The sequence below is a fragment of the Oncorhynchus gorbuscha genome, unplaced genomic scaffold (assembly GCF_021184085.1).
Source record: "Oncorhynchus gorbuscha isolate QuinsamMale2020 ecotype Even-year unplaced genomic scaffold, OgorEven_v1.0 Un_scaffold_396, whole genome shotgun sequence".
NCBI lineage: Eukaryota > Metazoa > Chordata > Actinopteri > Salmoniformes > Salmonidae > Oncorhynchus > Oncorhynchus gorbuscha.
This window is the reverse complement of record NW_025745243.1, coordinates 884,180-903,152: the sequence shown is the minus strand read 5'-3', so window position 1 is coordinate 903,152 and position 18,973 is coordinate 884,180. Positions and strand designations below refer to the sequence as shown.

At 48.6% G+C, this 18,973-nt stretch overlaps 1 protein-coding gene across 1 annotated transcript in view; it reads left to right on the top strand.

The window, feature by feature from the left end:
* Window positions 1–1,938: 1,938 nt before the first annotated feature.
* The window catches only part of LOC124018138 (trinucleotide repeat-containing gene 18 protein-like), a 33,373-nt gene continuing 16,338 nt past the window's right edge, over window positions 1,939–18,973 (top strand). Inside the window, 8 exon segments of the mRNA XM_046333412.1 lie at window positions 1,939–2,229; window positions 4,582–4,710; window positions 4,974–5,055; window positions 10,076–10,193; window positions 12,490–12,515; window positions 12,518–12,564; window positions 13,634–13,742; window positions 14,693–14,809. Of these exon segments, the coding sequence (XP_046189368.1) occupies window positions 1,939–2,229; window positions 4,582–4,710; window positions 4,974–5,055; window positions 10,076–10,193; window positions 12,490–12,515; window positions 12,518–12,564; window positions 13,634–13,742; window positions 14,693–14,809 (919 nt within the window).

The window sequence follows — 18,973 nt, the reverse complement described above, 5'->3', positions numbered from 1 at the left end:
CTCTTTCCCTCACCCCCTCTTTCCCTCACCTCTCTCTCTCTCTCACCCCCTCACCCTCTCTCTCTCCCTCACCCCCTCTCTCACCCTCTCTCTCTCCCTCACCCCCTCTCTCACCCTCTCTCTCTCCCTCACCCCCTCTCTCACCCTCTCTCTCACCCCTCCCTCTCTCACCCTCTCTCTCTCACCCTCACCCCCTCTCTCTCTCCCTCACCCCCTCTCACCCCTCTCTCTCTCTCCCTCACTCCCTCTCTCACCCCCCTCTCTCTCCCTCTCTCTCTCTCTCCCTCACCCCCTCTCTCCCTCACCCCCCTCTCCCCCCTCTCTCCCTCACCCCCTCACCTTCTCTCTCTCTCTTCCTCACCCCCTCACCCTCTCTCTCTCTCTCCCTCACCCCCCTCTCTCACCCCCTCTCTCCCTCACCCCCTCACCTTCTCTCTCTCTCTTCCTCACCCTCCCTCACCCTCTCTCTGATACTACAGTAATACTGCAGTAATGCTACAGTAATACTACTACAGTGATACTACAGTGATACTACAGTAATACTACAGTAATACTACAGTAATACTACATTAATACTGCAGTAATACTACAGACAGACATACCTGATGTTTGAGTTCCACTGTGATCCTGAGAGTCAATAATCTCTCTGTCACAGAGTCCTCCACTGAGGAGGACGATGATGAGGAAGAGTCGTCGTGCTCTGAGGGAGTGAGCTGGAGGAGAGTGGGTTGGGCCTGCTGGCCAGGTTCGCAGCCAGCGCCCTCCCGGTCAACCCCGTCCCCCTGCCCCGTCTCCACGACAACAAACACCGTAGCAGGCAAAGCATTCTGGGTGAGCAAGAGAGATTTGGACGTGTGAATTCCATTGTAACCTTGTCAGAGGTGCCGTTTACTACGTTTCTACCACCTGTGTGTGTCCTCTAGGTTCTGGTTCTGACCTGTGTGTGTGTCCTCTAGGTTCTGGTTCTGACCTGTGTGTGTGTCCTCTAGGTTCTGGTTCTGGTTCTGACCTGACCTGTGTGTGTCCTCTAGGTTCTGGTTCTGACCTGTGTGTGTGTCCTCTAGGTTCTGGTTCTGACCTGTGTGTGTGTGTCCTCTAGGTTCTGGTTCTGACCTGTGTGTGTGTGTGTCCTCTAGGTTCTGGTTCTGGCCTGTGTGTGTGTCCTCTAGGTTCTGGTTCTGGTTCTGACCTGTGTGTGTGTCCTCTAGGTTCTGGTTCTGGTTCTGACCTGTGTGTGTGTGTCCTCTAGGTTCTGGTTCTGACCTGTGTGTGTGTCCTCTAGGTTCTGGTTCTGACCTGTGTGTGTGTCCTCTAGGTTCTGGTTCTGACCTGTGTGTGTGTGTCCTCTAGGTTCTGGTTCTGACCTGTGTGTGTGTCCTCTAGGTTCTGGTTCTGACCTGTGTGTGTGTGTCCTCTAGGTTCTGGTTCTGACCTGTGTGTGTGTGTCCTCTAGGTTCTGGTTCTGACCTGTGTGTGTGTCCTCTAGGTTCTGGTTCTGACCTGTGTGTGTGTCCTCTAGGTTCTGGTTCTGGTTCTGACCTGTGTGTGTGTCCTCTAGGTTCTGGTTCTGACCTGTGTGTGTGTCCTCTAGGTTCTGGTTCTGGTTCTGACCTGTGTGTGTGTGTCCTCTAGGTTCTGGTTCTGACCTGTGTGTGTGTGTCCTCTAGGTTCTGGTTCTGGTTCTGACCTGTGTGTGTGTGTCCTCTAGGTTCTGGTTCTGGTTCTGACCTGTGTGTGTGTGTCCTCTAGGTTCTGGTTCTGACCTGTGTGTGTGTCCTCTAGGTTCTGGTTCTGACCTGTGTGTGTGTGTGTGTCCTCTAGGTTCTGGTTCTGACCTGTGTGTGTGTGTGTCCTCTAGGTTCTGGTTCTGGTTCTGACCTGTGTCTGAGGAAGTTCCCCTCTCTGCTCCACGGGAAACGCTCCACTCCCGAACTCCCCATGTTACCCCCGGCAACGCGCCACGGCGACCACACGAGCAACGAGACCTCGCCGGTTAAACGCAAGCCTCGCCCATCTCCTCGGTCGCCCCGGAGATTCACCTTTGACCCCGCCGGGGGACTAGGGGGAGGGGCTAGCGAGGAGGAGGGATGGACACGCAGACGCAGCGAGAGGATTTTCCTTCATGATGCCTCCACCAATCAGATCTCTCCCTCCAGTAAAGACCCTCCAATCAGCACTAAACCCGCCCCCAGACCTAAAACCACACCCAGGGACGGGAAAGACTGGAAGGTGAGTCGGCCTGTCCTCTCTGGTCTGTCCTCTCTGGTCTGTCCTCTCTGGTCGGTCCTCTCTGGCCTGTCCTCCGTTCTGTCCTCTCTGGTCTGTCCTTTCTGGTCGGTCCTCTCTGGTCTGTTCTCTCTGTTCTGTCCTCTCTGGCCTGTCCTCTCTGGTCTGTCCTCTCTGGTCGGTCCTCTCTGGTCTGTCCTCTCTGGTCGGTCCTCTCTGGCCTGTCCTCTCTGTTCTGTCCTCTCTGTTCTGTCCTCTCTGTTCTGTCCTCTCTGTTCTGTCCTCTCTGTTCTGTCCTCTCTGGTCTGTCCTCTCTGGTCGGTCCTCTCTGGTCTGTTCTCTCTGTTCTGTCCTCTCTGGTCTGTCCTCTCTGTTCTGTCCTCTCTGTTCTGTCCTCTCTGGTCTGTCCTCTCTGGTCGGTCCTCTCTGGTCTGTTCTCTCTGTTCTGTCCTCTCTGGTCTGTTCTCTCTGTTCTGTCCTCTCTGGTCTGTCCTCTCTGGTCTGTCCTCTCTGGCCTGTCCTCTCTGTTCTGTCCTCTCTGTTCTGTCCTCTCTGTTCTGTCCTCTCTGTTCTGTCCTCTCTGTTCTGTCCTCTCTGTTCTGTCCTCTCTGGTCGGTCCTCTCTGGTCTGTTCTCTCTGTTCTGTCCTCTCTGTTCTGTCCTCTCTGTTCTGTCCTCTCTGGTCTGTCCTCTCTGGTCTGTCCTCTCTGTTCTGTCCTCTCTGGTCTGTCCTCTCTGGTCTGTCCTCTCTGTTCTGTCCTCTCTGGTCTGTCCTCTCTGGTCTGTCCTCTCTGGTCTGTCCTCTCTGTTCTGTCCTCTCTGGTCTGTCCTCTCTGGTCTGTCCTCTCTGGTCTGTCCTCTCTGTTCTGTCCTCCTCTGTTCTGTCCTCTCTGGTCTGTCCTCTCTGGTCTGTCCTCTCTGGTCGGTCCTCTCTGGCCTGTCCTCTGGCCTGTCCTCTCTGGTCGGTCCTCTCTGTTCTGTCCTCTCTGGTCTGTCCTCTCTGTTCTGTCCTCTCTGGTCTGTCCTCTCTGTTCTGTCCTCCTCTGGTCTGTCCTCCTCTGGTCGGTCCTCTCTGTTCTGTCCTCCTCTGGTCTGTCCTCTCTGGTCGGTCCTCTCTGGCCTGTCCTCTGGCCTGTCCTCTCTGGTCGGTCCTCTCTGTTCTGTCCTCTGGTCTGTCCTCTCTGTCCTCCTCTGGCCTGTCCTCTCTGGCCTGTACTCTCTGGTCTGTCCTCTCTGGTCTGTCCTCTCTGGCCTGTACTCTCTGGTCGGTCCTCTCTGGTCGGTCCTCTCGGGTCGGTCCTCTCGGCCTGTCCTCTCGGGTCTCTCTTGGGTCTGTCCTCTCTGGTCTGTCCATCTTTCTAGTGTGTTTATGATGGTATGTGTGCGTGTGTGGTGTGGTGTGTGGGTATGTGATGGTGTGTGGGTATGTGATGGTGTGTGGGTATGTGATGGTGTGTGTGCATGTGTATGGTGTGTGGGTATGTGATGGTGTGTGGGTGTGTGATGGTGTGTGTGCATGTGTGTGATGGTGTGTGGGTATGTGGTGTGATGGTGTGTGATGGTGTGTGTGTATGTGGTGTGATGGTGTGTGATGGTGTGTGGGTGTGTGCATGTGTATGTGGTGTGATGGTGTGTGATGGTGTGTGGGTGTGTGATGGTGTGTGTGCATGTGTATGGTGTGTGGGTGTGTGATGGTGTGTGATGGTGTGTGGGTATGTGGTGTGATGGTGTGTGTGTATGTGGTGTGATGGTGTGTGATGGTGTGTGGGTGTGTGCATGTGTATGTGGTGTGATGGTGTGTGATGGTGTGTGGGTGTGTGCATGTGTATGTGGTGTGATGGTGTGATGGTGTGTGTGCATGTGTATGTGGTGTGATGGTGTGTGTGTATGTGGTGTGATGGTGTGTGGGTGTGTGATGGTGTGTGTGTATGTGGTGTGTGGGTGTGTGATGGTGTGTGGGTGTGTGATGGTGTGTGGGTGTGTGATGGTGTGTGTGTATGTGGTGTGATGGTGTGTGGGTGTGTGATGGTGTGTGGGTATGTGGTGTGATGGTGTGTGATGGTGTGTGGGTATGTGGTGTGATGTGTGTGGGTGTGTGATGGTGTGTGTGTATGTGTGTGTGTGTGTGTGTGTGTGTGTGTGTGTGTGTGTGTGTGTGTGTGTGTGTGTGTGTGTGTGTGTGTGTGTGTGTGTGTGTGTGTGGGTGTGTGATGGTGTGATGGTGTGTGATGGTGTGTGTGTATGTGGTGTGATGGTGTGTGTATGTGGTGTGATGGTGTGTGGGTGTGTGATGGTGTGATGGTGTGTGATGGTGTGTGTGTTCTAACTTGCTTGTTTCTGTGTGTGTGTTAAACAGAAGAAGAGGCTGAAGGACTCTCCCCTGACCCCGCCCTCTCTGTCTAGTCCAATCACAGAGAGCCCGGTAGCCCCAACCCTCAGCCCTGCACGCAAGAGCCAATCAAAAGCCAAGGCTAAACCCCGAGAGGTCTGTGCACTGCTACGTCCATCCTCTTAACATGATCCTTCACGTGTGTCACATACAACTGCCTCTCAGATATGACAACTCTGTGTGTGTGTGTGTGTGTGTGTGTGTGTGTGTGTGTGTGTGTGTGTGTGTGTGTGTGTGTGTGTGTGTGTGTGTGTGTGTGTGTGTGTGTGTGTGTGTGTGTGTGTGTGTGTGTGTGTGTTTCAACAGGCTCGTGGAGCGGTCAGTAGGCTGATGAAGAGTATGGAGGCTGATGAAGACTTGAACCCAGTCAGGACAGCAGCTTCTCTGAAGACGATGGTCCTCCTCCGTCACACAGCAGTCTGGCTGAGAGGACCCTGTCTGGTTAGTTGACTGGTTATGTAGATATCAGTCTGGCTGAGAGGACCCTGTCTGGTTAGTTGACTGGTTATGTAGATATCAGTCTGGCTGAGAGGACCCTGTCTGGTTAGTTGACTGGTTATGTATATATCAGTCTGGCTGAGAGGACCCTGTCGTCTGGTTAGTTGACTGGTTATGTAGATATCAGTCTGGCTGAGAGGACCCTGTCTGGTTAGTTGACTGGTTATGTAGATATCAGTCTGGCTGAGAGGACCCTGTCTGGTTAGTTGACTGGTTATGTATATATCAGTCTGGCTGAGAGGACCCTGTCGTCTGGTTAGTTGACTGGTTATGTAGATATCAGTCTGGCTGAGAGGACCCTGTCTGGTTAGTTGACTGGTTATGTATATATCAGTCTGGCTGAGAGGACCCTGTCTTCTGGTTAGTTGACTGGTTATGTATATATCAGTCTGGCTGAGAGGACCCTGTCTTCTGGTTAGTTGACTGGTTATGTAGATATCAGTCTGGCTGAGAGGACCCTGTCTGGTTAGTTGACTGGTTATGTATATATCAGTCTGGCTGAGAGGACCCTGTCTGGTTAGTTGACTGGTTATGTAGATAGCAGTCTGGCTGAGAGGACCCTGTCGTCTGGTTAGTTGACTGGTTATGTAGATATCAGTCTGGCTGAGAGGACCCTGTCTGGTTAGTTGACTGGTTATGTAGATATCAGTCTGGCTGAGAGGACCCTGTCTGGTTAGTTGACTGGTTATGTAGATACGTTGGTGTGTATATATCAGTCTGGCTGAGAGGACCCTGTCTGGTTAGTTGACTGGTTATGTAGATATCAGTCTGGCTGAGAGGACCCTGTCTGGTTAGTTGACTGGTTATGTAGATACGTTGGTGTGTATATATCAGTCTGGCTGAGAGGACCCTGTCGTCTGGTTAGTTGACTGGTTATGTAGATATCAGTCTGGCTGAGAGGACCCTGTCGTCTGGTTAGTTGACTGGTTATGTAGATATCAGTCTGGCTGAGAGGACCCTGTCTGGTTAGTTGACTGGTTATGTAGATATCAGTCTGGCTGAGAGGACCCTGTCGTCTGGTTAGTTGACTGGTTATGTAGATATCAGTCTGGCTGAGAGGACCCTGTCTGGTTAGTTGACTGGTTATGTAGATACGTTGGTGTGTATATATCAGTCTGGCTGAGAGGACCCTGTCGTCTGGTTAGTTGACTGGTTATGTAGATATCAGTCTGGCTGAGAGGACCCTGTCTGGTTAGTTGACTGGTTATGTAGAGGACCCGTTGGTGTGTATATATCAGTCTGGCTGAGAGGACCCTGTCATCTGGTTAGTTGACTGGTTATGTAGATATCAGTCTGGCTGAGAGGACCCTGTCTGGTTAGTTGACTGGTTATGTAGATACGTTGGTGTGTATATATCAGTCTGGCTGAGAGGACCCTGTCGAGGACCCTGTCTCTGGTTAGTTGACTGGTTATGTAGATATCAGTCTGGCTGAGAGGACCCTGTCGTCTGGTTAGTTGACTGGTTATGTAGATATCAGTCTGGCTGAGAGGACCCTGTCTGGTTAGTTGACTGGTTATGTAGATATCAGTCTGGCTGAGAGGACCCTGTCTGGTTAGTTGACTGGTTATGTAGATATCAGTCTGGCTGAGAGGACCCTGTCTGGTTAGTTGACTGGTTATGTAGATAGCAGTCTGGCTGAGAGGACCCTGTCGTCTGGTTAGTTGACTGGTTATGTAGATATCAGTCTGGCTGAGAGGACCCTGTCGTCTGGTTAGTTGACTGGTTATGTAGATACGTTGGTGTGTAGATATCAGTCTGGCTGAGAGGACCCTGTCTGGTTAGTTGACTGGTTATGTAGATATCAGTCTGGCTGAGAGGACCCTGTCTGGTTAGTTGACTGGTTATGTAGATATCAGTCTGGCTGAGAGGACCCTGTCTGGTTAGTTGACTGGTTATGTAGATACGTTGGTGTGTATATATCAGTCTGGCTGAGAGGACCCGGTCTGGTTAGTTGACTGGTTATGTAGATATCAGTCTGGCTGAGAGGACCCTGTCTGGTTAGTTGACTGGTTATGTAGATATCATTCTGGCTGAGAGGACCCTGTCGTCTGGTTAGTTGACTGGTTATGTAGATGCGATTGGTGTGTATAAATTGTTGTTGTTTTTAAAAATTTGTTTTTTTTAAAGTTACCTAGTTTCCATAATTATTCAGACCCTTTGCTATGAGACTCAATTGAGCTCAGGTTTTTCCTGTTTCCATTGATCATCCTTGAGATGTTTCCTTGAGATGTTTCCTTGAGATGTTTCCTTGAGATGTTTCCTTGAGTCCACCTGTGGTAAATTCAATTAATTGGACATGATTTGAAAAGGCACACACATGTCTAGGGAGAAGGGCCTTGGTCAGGAGGAGACCAAGAACCCAATGGTCACTCTGACAGAGCTCCAGAGTTCCTCTGTGGAGATGGGAGAACCTTCCAGAAGGACAACCATCTCTGCAGCACTCCACCAATCAGGCCTTTATGGTAGAAAGGCCAGGACGGAAGCCACTCCTCAGTAAAAGGCACATGACAGCCCACTTGGAGTTTGCCAAAAGGATCCTAAAGGACTCTTTGGCCTCAACGCCAAGCATCACGTCTGGAGGAAACCTGGCTCCATCCCTACAGTGAAGCATGGTGGTGGCAGCATCACGTCTGGAGGAAACCTGGCTCCATCCCTACAGTGAAGCATGGTGGTGGCAGCATCATGTCAGGAGGAAACCTGGCACCATCCCTACAGTGAAGCATGGTGGTGGCATCATCACGTCTGGAGAAAACCTGGCTCCATCCCTACAGTGAAGCATGGTGGTGGCAGCATCATGCTGTGGGAATGTTTTTCAGCAGCAGGGACTGGGAGACTAGTCAGGATCGAGGGAAAGATTAATGGAGCAAAGTACAGAGAGATCCTTGATGAAAATGTGCTCCAGAGCGCTCAGGACCTCAGACTGCGGCGAAGATTCACCTTCTAACAGGACAATGACTCTAAGCACACAGCCAAGACAGCGCAGGAGTGGCTTCGGGACAAGTGTTTGAATGTCCTTGAGTGGCCCAGCCAGAGCCCGGACTTGAACCCGATCGAAGAAGAGACCTGAAAATAGCTGTGCAGCGACGCTCCCATCCATCCTGACAGAGCTTGAGAGGATCTGCAGAGAAGAATGGGAGAAACTCTCCAAATACAGGTGTGCCAAGCTTGTAGCTTCATACCCAAGAAGACTAGAGGCTGTAATCGCTGCCAAAGGTGCTTCAACAAAGTACTGAGTAAAGGGTCTGAATGCTTATGTAAATGTTATATTATTTATAAAAACTGGTTTTTGCTTGGTCATTATGGGGAATTGTGATGTCATTATGGGGTATTGTGATGTCATTATGGGGTATTGTGATGTCATTATGGGTTATTCAAATCAAATTTATATAGCCCTTCGTACATCAGCTGATATAAAACCCCAAACAGCAAGCAATGCAGGTGTAGAAGCACGGTGGCTAGGAAAAACTCCCTAGAAAGGCCAAAACCTAGGAAGAAACCTAGAGAGGAACCAGGCTATGTGGGGTGGCCAGTCCTCTTCTGGCTGTGCCGGGTGGAGATTATAACAGAACGTGGCCAAGATGTTCAAATGTTCATAAATGACCAGCATGGTCAAATAATAATAAGGCAGAACAGTTGAAACTGGAGCAGCAGCACGGTCAGGTGGGCAGAACAGTCATCATGTCAGGTAGTCCTGGGGCACGGCAGCAGGCGAGAGAGAGAACGGTAGAGAGCATATGTGGGGTGGCCAGTCCTCTTCTGGGGACAGCAGCGTGGCCAAGATGTTCAAAGTTCATCATGTCAGTTGAAACTAGTCCTGGGGCAGCGGTCATCATGTCAGGTAGGGCTCAGGTTCTCCGAGAGAGAGAAAGAAAGAGAGAATTAGAGAGAGCATATGTGGGGTGGCCAGTCCTCTTCTGGCTGTGGGTGGAGATTATAACAGAACATGGCCAAGATGTTGTGATGTCATTATGGGGTATTGTGATGTCATTATGGGGGTATTGTGATGTCATTATGGGGTATTGTGATGTCATTATGGGGTATTGTGATGTCATAATGGGGTATAGTGTGTAGATTGATGAGGTAAAACATTTTTTTAAATACATTTTAGAATCAGGCTGTAATGTAATAAATGCACTGTGTTAGTGTATATATTGATGCGTTGATATATTGATTGGTGTATATTTATTGGTATATATTGATTAATATATTGATTGGTGTATATTGATTAATATATTGATTGGTGTATATTGATGCGTTGATATATTGATTGGTGTATATTTATTGGTATATATTGATTAATATATTGATTGGTGTATATTGATTAATATATTGATTGGTGTATATTGATTAATATATTGATTGGTGTATATTGATTAATATATTGATTGGTGTATATTGATTAATATATTGATTGGTGTATATTGATTAATATATTGATTGGTGTATATTGATTAATATATTGATTGGTGTATATTGATTAATATATTGATTGGTGTATATTGATTAATATATTGATTGGTGTATATTGATTAATATATTGATTGGTGTATATTGATTAATATATTGATTGGTGTATATTGATTGATATATTGATTGGTGTATATTGATTCATATATTGATTGGTATATTGATTGGTGTATATTGATTAATATATTGATTGGTGTATATTGATTGGTGTATATTGATTAATATATTGATTGGTGTATATTGATTAATATATTGATTGGTGTATATTGAGTGGTGTATATTGATTCATATATTGATTGGTATATTGATTGGTGTATATTGATTGGTTTATATTGATTGGTGTATATTGATTAATATATTGATTGGTGTATATTGATTGGTGTATATTGATTAATATATTGATTGGTGTATATTGATTAATATATTGATTGGTGTATATTGAGTGGTGTATATTGTTTGGTGTATATTGATTGGTTTATTGCTATATTGATCCAGCTCCGGTCCAGTGTGTGTTGGATAAAGACTCTCTTCAGGATGGTCTGAGGGTTCTGATCCCCATGGATGATCAGCTGCTGTATGCTGGACACGTCAACACGGTACACTCCCCGGACATGTGAGTACACACACTATGCACCACACAGGGTAGACACCAGGTAAGTTACCTAATTTATGTCCCGATAAAACTGCCCTGAATGCCTCTGTTGATCCTCCTACTGCTATTGTAGACAGTAATCCATGTGCCTTTGTGCCACAGTGATACTGATACGTAGGTGTGTCCTAGTAGGAAGTCCACTAGCTCACCCTGCACTAACATAAATAACATGAGCATGTCTACTTCTGCTGAGCTTCCCAGTAAAGCAATGAAAATCATTAATCAAGCATCACAGAAAAGTTTTTTTTTAAATAGCCCACGTTAACATATGTCGCTTAAGGTTCATGGAGTCAATAACTTGCTAGTAAACAGATAACATTCATATTCTGACTATCTCTGAAACTCACTTAGATAATACCTTTGATGATACAGTCGTAGCAATACACGGCTATAACATCTACAGAAAAAAGACAGGAATGACTATGATGGAGGTGTTGCTGTTTATATTCAGAACTACATTCCTGTAAAGAATAGAGAGGATCTCATGTTAAATACTGTTGAAGTTAATATGGCTACAGGTCCATCTGCCTCCCCTAAAGCCCATTCTGGTGGGAAGCTGCTATAGACCACCAAGTGATAACTGTCAGTATCTGGATAATGTTAAATACTGTTGAAGTAATATAGCTACAGGTTCATCTGCCTCACCTAAAGCCCCTTCTGGTGGGAAGCTGCTATAGACCAGTCAGTATCTGGATAATGTTAAATACTGTTGAAGTTAATATGGCTACAGGTTCATCTGCCTCACCTAAAGCCCATTCTGGTGGGAAGCTGCTATAGACCAGTCACTATCTGGATAATGTTAAATACTGTTGAAGTTAATATGGCTACAGGTTCATCTGCCTCACCTAAAGCCCATTCTGGTGGGAAGCTGCTATAGACCAGTCACTATCTGGATAATGTTAAATACTGTTGAAGTTAATATGGCTACAGGTTCATCTGTCTAAAGCCCATTCTGGTGGGAAGCTGCTATAGACCAGTCACTATCTGGATAATGTTAAATACTGTTGAAGTTAATATGGCTACAGGTTCATCTGCCTCACCTAAAGCCCATTCTGGTAAAATAGTTAATATGGCTACAGGTTCATCTGCCTCAGTATCTGGTGGGAAGCTGCTATAGACCACCAAGTGGAGTATCTTTATGTGTGAAATTGTGTTAAATTAAAATATATTTCATATTTTATATTCTTTTTAGCACCTTTTGCCTTGATGACTGCTTTGCACACTCTTGGCATTCTCTCAACCAGCTTCATTACGTAGTCACCTGGAATGAATTTCAATTAACAGGTGTGCCTTCTTTATAGTTAATTTGTGGAATTTCTTTCCTTAATGCATTTGAGTCAATTAGTTGTGTTGTGACAAGGTAGGGGTGGTGGTGGTGGACAGAAGATATCCCTATTTGGTTAAAGACCAAGTCCATATTATGGCAAGAACAGCTCAAATAGGAAACAAGAAACGACAGTCCATCATTACTTTAAGACACGAAGGTCAGTCAATACGGAAAATGTAAAGAACATTTTAAAGTTTCTTCAAGTGCAGTCGCAAAAACCATCCAGCGCTATGATGAAACTGGCTCTCATGAGGACCGCCACAGGAAAGGAAGACCCAGAGTTACCTCTGTTGCAGAGGATAAATTCATTAGAGTTACCTGCACCTCAGATTGCAGCCCAAATAAATGCTTCACAGAGTTCAACAGACCCTTAATGTGTTGTGAAATGTTTTAAACTCTATATAACTGTCTTAATGTTGCTGGACCCCAGGAAGAGTAGCTGCTGCCTTGACAGGAACTAATGGGGATCCATAATAAACCCCAGGAAGAGTAGCTGCTGCCTTGGCAGGAACTAATGGAGATCCATAATAAACCCCAGGAAGAGTAGCTGCTGCCTTGGCAGGAACTAATGGGGATCCATAATAAACCCCAGGAAGAGTAGCAGCTGCCTTGGCAGGAACTAATGGGGATCCATAATAAACCCCAGGAAGAGTAGCTGCTGCAGGAACTAATGGGGATCCATAATAAACCCCAGGAAGAGTAACTCCTGACCCCTGACCTCTGTTCTGTAGTTACAGTGTGGTGGTGGAGAGAGGGAACAGACCTCATATCTACTGTCTAGAACAACTCCCGACCCCTAACTCCTGACCCCTGACCTCTGTTCTGTAGTTACAGGCGTGGTGGTGGAGGGGAGAGAGGGAACAGACCTCATATCTACTGTCTAGAACAACTCCTGACCCCTAACTCCTGACCCTGACCTATGTTCTGTAGTTACAGCGTGGTGGTGGAGGGGGAGAGAGGAACAGACCTCATATCTACTGTCTAGAACAACTCCTGCAGGAGGCTGTGAGTACATCTCATTTCGTCTGTGTTCTTTGGGTTTTGTTACAGGCCGTGGATGTGATGCCCTCGTCAGTGTGTGTGTTATTCTGTGTGTTAATGTGTGTTATTCTGTGTGTTATTCTGTGTGTTATTCTGTGTGTTATTCTGTGTGTTATTCTGTGTATTAATGTGTGTTATTCTGTGTGTTAATGTGTGTTATTCTGTGTGTTAATGTGTGTTAATCTGTGTGTTATTGTGTGTTATTCTGTGTGTTATTCTGTGTGTTATTCTGTGTGTTAATGTGTGTTATTCTGTGTGTTATTTGTGTGTTAAATGTTATTCTGTGTGTTAATGTGTGTTATTCTGTGTGTTATTCTGTGTGTTAATCTGTGTATTTGTTAATGTGTGTTAATCTGTGTTATTCTGTGTGTTAATCTGTGTGTTATTCTGTGTGTTATTCTGTGTGTTATTCTGTGTGTTAATGTGTGTTATTCTGTGTGTTATTCTGTGTGTTAATGTGTTATTCTGTGTGTGTTAATGTGTGTTAATCTGTTATTCTGTGTGTTATTCTGTGTGTTATTCTGTGTGTTATTCTGTGTTATTCTGTGTGTTATTCTGTGTGTTATTCTGTGTGTTATTCTGTGTGTTATTCTGTGTGTTAATCTGTGTGTTATTCTGTGTGTTATTCTGTGTGTTAATCTGTGTGTTATTTTGTGTTATTCTGTGTGTTATTCTGTGTGTTATTCTGTGTGTTATTCTGTGTGTTATTCTGTGTGTTATTCTGTGTGTTATTCTGTGTGTTAATGTGTGTTAATGTGTGTTATTCTGTGTGTTATTCTGTGTGTTAATGTGTGTTAATGTGTGTGTTATTCTGTGTGTTAATGTGTGTTATTCTGTGTGTTATTCTGTGTGTTATTCTGTGTGTTAATGTGTGTTATTCTGTGTGTTAATGTGTGTGTTATTCTGTGTGTTATTCTGTGTGTTAATGTGTGTTATTCTGTGTGTTATTCTGTGTGTTATTCTGTGTGTTATTCTGTGTGTTAATGTGTGTTATTCTGTGTGTTAATGTGTGTTATTCTGTGTGTTATTCCAGATTGTGGATGTGATGCCTCCATCAGTCTGGTATCTTCCTGAAGGCTGTCGTGTTGCTGCATACTGGAGCCAGCAGTACCACTGTCTCTACCCCGGCACCGTAGTCAACGGTAACGCACAGTACCACTGTCTCTACCCCGGCACCGTAGTCAACGATAACGCACAGTACCACTGCCTCTACCCTGGCACCGTAGTCAACGGTAACACACAGTACCACTGTCTCTACCCCAGCACCGTAGTCAACGGTAACGCACAGTACCACTGTCTCTACCCCAGCACCGTAGTCAACGGTAGCACAGTACCAGTCTCTACCCCGGCACCGTAGTCAGCGTGGCACAGTACCACTGTCTCTACCCGGCTCCGTAGTCAACGATGCGCACAGTACCACTGTCTCTACCCCGGCACCGTAGTCAGCGTGTAACGCACAGTACCACTGTCTCTACCCGGCACCGTAGTCAACGGTAACGCACAGTACCGCTGTCTCTACTCCCCCGCACCGTAGTCAACGGTAACGCACAGTACCGCTGTCTCTACCCGGCACCGTAGTCAGCGGTAACACCACTGTCTCTACCCCGGCACCGTGTCAGCGGTCAGTACCACTGTCTCCCCGGCACCGTAGTCAGCGGTAGCGCACAGTACCACTGTCTCTACCCCGGCACCGTAGTCAACGGCACGCACAGTACCGCTGTCTCTATACCGGCACCGTAGTCAACGGTAACGCACAGTCACACTGTCTCTACCCGGCACCGTAGTCAACGGTAACGCACAGTACGCTGTCTCTACCCCGGCACCGTAGTCAGCGATAACGCACATGCCAGGGTTTCCATTAGCCCGGTAATAGCTGGCTTTTGGCCAATAAAAACTAGAAAAGCCCGATAAATGAAATTGCAGAAGACAACATCCCATTTGAGAAAGTGTTTATAGTCTCATCACCAGCCAATAGTTTGGACACATCTAGTCATTTCAATCTGGGTGACCTGTTCCTCACTGAACTGATACTTGGTGTGTATTGACGTCTATCTAGGTGACCTGTTCCTTTAACCCCTTCCTGTCTGTACAGGAAGTTCAGACGGTGATGACAGTGATGACCTCATCACGGTGGAGTTTGATGACGGTGACACGGGTCGCATCCCCTCTCCCACATCAGACTGCTGCCGCCCTGACTACAAGATACAGTGTAAGGATACAGCCCCCTCTCCCACATCAGACTGCTGCCCCCTGACTACCAGATACAGCCCCTCTCCCACATCAGACTGCTGCCCCTGACTACCAGATACAGTGTAAGGATACAGCCCCTCTCCCACATCAGACTGCTGCCCCCTGACTACCAGATACAGCCCCTCTCCCACATCATACTGCTGCCCCCTGACTACCAGATACAGCCCCCTCTCCCACATCAGACTGCTGCCCCTGACTACAAGATACAGCCCTCTCCCACATCAGACTGCTGCCCCCTGACTACCAGATACAGTGTAAGGACACAGCCCCTCTCCCACATCAGACTGCTGCCCCCTGACTACCAGATACAGTGTAAGGATACAGCCCCTCTCCCACATCAGACTGCTGCCCCCTGACTACAAGATACAGCCCCCTCTCCCATATCAGACTGCTGCCCCTGACTACAAGATACAGCCCCTCTCCCACATCAGACTGCTGCCCCCTGACTACAAGATACAGCCCCTCTCCCACATCAGACTGCTGCCCCCTGACTACAAGACACAGCCCCTCTCCCACATCAGACTGCTGCCCCCTGACTACAAGACACAGCCCCTCTCCCACATCAGACTGCTGCCCCCTGACTACAAGATACAGCCCCTCTCCCACATCAGACTGCTGCCCCCTGACTACAAGACACAGCCCCCTCTCCCACATCAGACTGCTGCCCCCTACCAGATACAGCCCTCCCACAAGACACAGCCCCTCTCCCACATCAGACTGCTGCCCCTGACTACAAGATACAGCCCTCCCACATCCCTCTCCCACATCAGACTGCTGCCCCCTGACTACCAGATACAGTGTAAGACCCCCTCTCCCACATCAGACTGCTGCCCCCTGACTACAAGATACAGCCCTCTCCCACATCAGACTCTCCCTACATCAGATACAGTGCCCCTGACTACAAGATACAGCCCCTCTCCCACATCAGACTGCTGCCCCCTGACTACAAGATACAGCCCCTCTCCCACATCAGACTGCTGCCCCCTGACTACAAGATACAACCCCCTCTCCCACATCAGACTGCTGCCCCCTGACTACAAGATACAGCCCCCTCCCACATCAGACTGCTGCCCCCTGACTACAAGATACAGCCCCCTCTCCCACATCAGACTGCTGCCCCCTGACTACAAGATACAGCCCCCTCTCCCACATCAGACTGCTGCCCCCTGACTACAAGACACAGTGTAAGGCACAGCCCTCTCCCACATCAGACTGCTGCCCACTGACTACAAGACACAGCCCCTCTCCCACATCAGACTGCTGCCCCTGACTACAAGACACAGCCCCCTCTCCCACATCAGACTGCTGCCCCTGACTACAAGACACAGCCCCTCTCCCACATCAGACTGCTGCCCCCTGACTACAAGATACAGCCCCCTCTCCCACATCAGACTGCTGCCCCCTGACTACAAGGACACACACTCACACAAGGACACACACTCACACAGGGACACACACACAAGGACTCACACACACACACACACACACACACACACACACACACACACACACACACACACACACACACACACACACACACACACACACAAGGACACACACACACACACACACACACACACACACACACACACAAGGACACACACACACACAAGGACACACACAAGGACACACACACACACAAGGAGTCACACACACACACACACACGCACACACACACACACACAAGGAGTCACACTCACACACACACACACAAGCAGTCACACTCACACACACACACACACACACAAGGACACACACTCACACACACACAAGGACACACACACACAAGGAGTCACACACACACACAAGGACACACACACACACCCACAAGGACACACACCCCACAAGGACACACACTCCACAAGGACACACACACACACAAGGACACACACTCACACACCCACAAGGACACACACACACACACTCCCACAAGGACACACACACACACACTCCCACAAGGACACACACACACACACTCCCACAAGGACACACACACACAGGACTCACACACACACACACACACACACACACAAGGACACACAGGACACACACACACACAAGGACACACACACACACTCCCACACAGGACACACACACACACAAGGACACACACACACACACACACACACACACACACACAAGGACACACACACACACACACACACACAAGGACACACACACACACACACACAAGGACACACACACACACACAAGGACACACACACACACACACACACACAAGGACACACACACACACACACACACACAAGGACACACACACACACAGGTCACACACTCACACAGGGACACACACTCCCACAAGGACACACACACTCACACAAGGACACACACACACAAGGACACTCCCACAAGGACACACACACACACACTCCCACAAGGACACACACACTCCCACAAGGACACACACACACACACTCCCACAAGGACACACACACACACACACTCCCACAAGGACACACACACACACAATCCCACAAGGACACACACACACACACTCCCACAAGGACACACACACTCCCACAAGGACACACACACACTCCCACAAGGACACACACACACACACACTCCCACAAGGACACACTCCCACAAGGACACACACACACACTCCCACAAGGACACACACACACACACACTCCCACAAGGACACACACACACACACAAGGACACACACTCCCACAAGGACACACACACACTCCCACAAGGACACACACACACTCCCACAAGGACAGACACACACACACTCCCACAAGGACACACACACACTCACACAAGGACACACACTCCCACAAGGACACACACACACTCCCACAAGGACACACACACCCACAAGGACACACACACACTCCCACAAGGACACACACACACTCCCACAAGGACACACACACACTCTCCCACAAGGACACACACACACTCCCACAAGGACACACACACACACAATCCCACAAGGGACACACACACTCCCACAAGGACACACACACACAGGACCCACAAGGGACACACACACACACTCCCACAAGGACACACACACACACACACTCCCACAAGGACACACTCCCACAAGGACACACACACACACTCCCACAAGGACACACACACACACACACTCCCACAAGGACACACACACACACCCACAAGGACACACACACACACACCCCACAAGGACACACACACACACACTCCCACAAGGACACACACACACTCCCACAAGGACACACACACTCCCACAAGGACACACACACTCCCACAAGGACACACACACACACCCACAAGGACACACACACACACAACTCCACAAGGACACACACACACTCCCACAAGGACACACACACACACTCCCACAAGGACACACACACACTCCCACAAGGACACACACACACACACAAGGACACACACACACACTCCCACAACACACACACACCCCCACAAGGACACACACACACACACACTCCCACAAGGACACACACACACACCCACAAGGACACACACACACACACTCCCACAAGGACACACACACACCCCACACACACACACACACTCCCACAAGGACACACACACACACACTCCCACAAGGACACACACACACACACTCCCACAAGGACACACACACACACACACACTCCCACAAGGACACACACACACCCCACAAGGGACACACACACACTCCCACAAGGGACACACACACACCCACAAGGACACACACACACACCCACAAGGACACACACACACACCCCCACAAGGACACACACACACTCCCACAAGGACACACACACACAAGGACACACACACACTCCCACAAGGACACACACACACACACAAGGACACACACACTCCCACAAGGACACACACACACACACTCCCACAAGGACACACACACACTCCCACAAGGACACACACACACTCCCACAAGGACACACACACACACTCCCACAAGGACACACACACACACTCCCACAAGGACACACACACACACACAATCCCACAAGGACACACACACACACACACTCCCACAGGACACCACAAGGACACACACACTCCCACAAGGACACACACACACACTCCCACAAGGACACACACACACACTCCCACAAGGACACACACACAC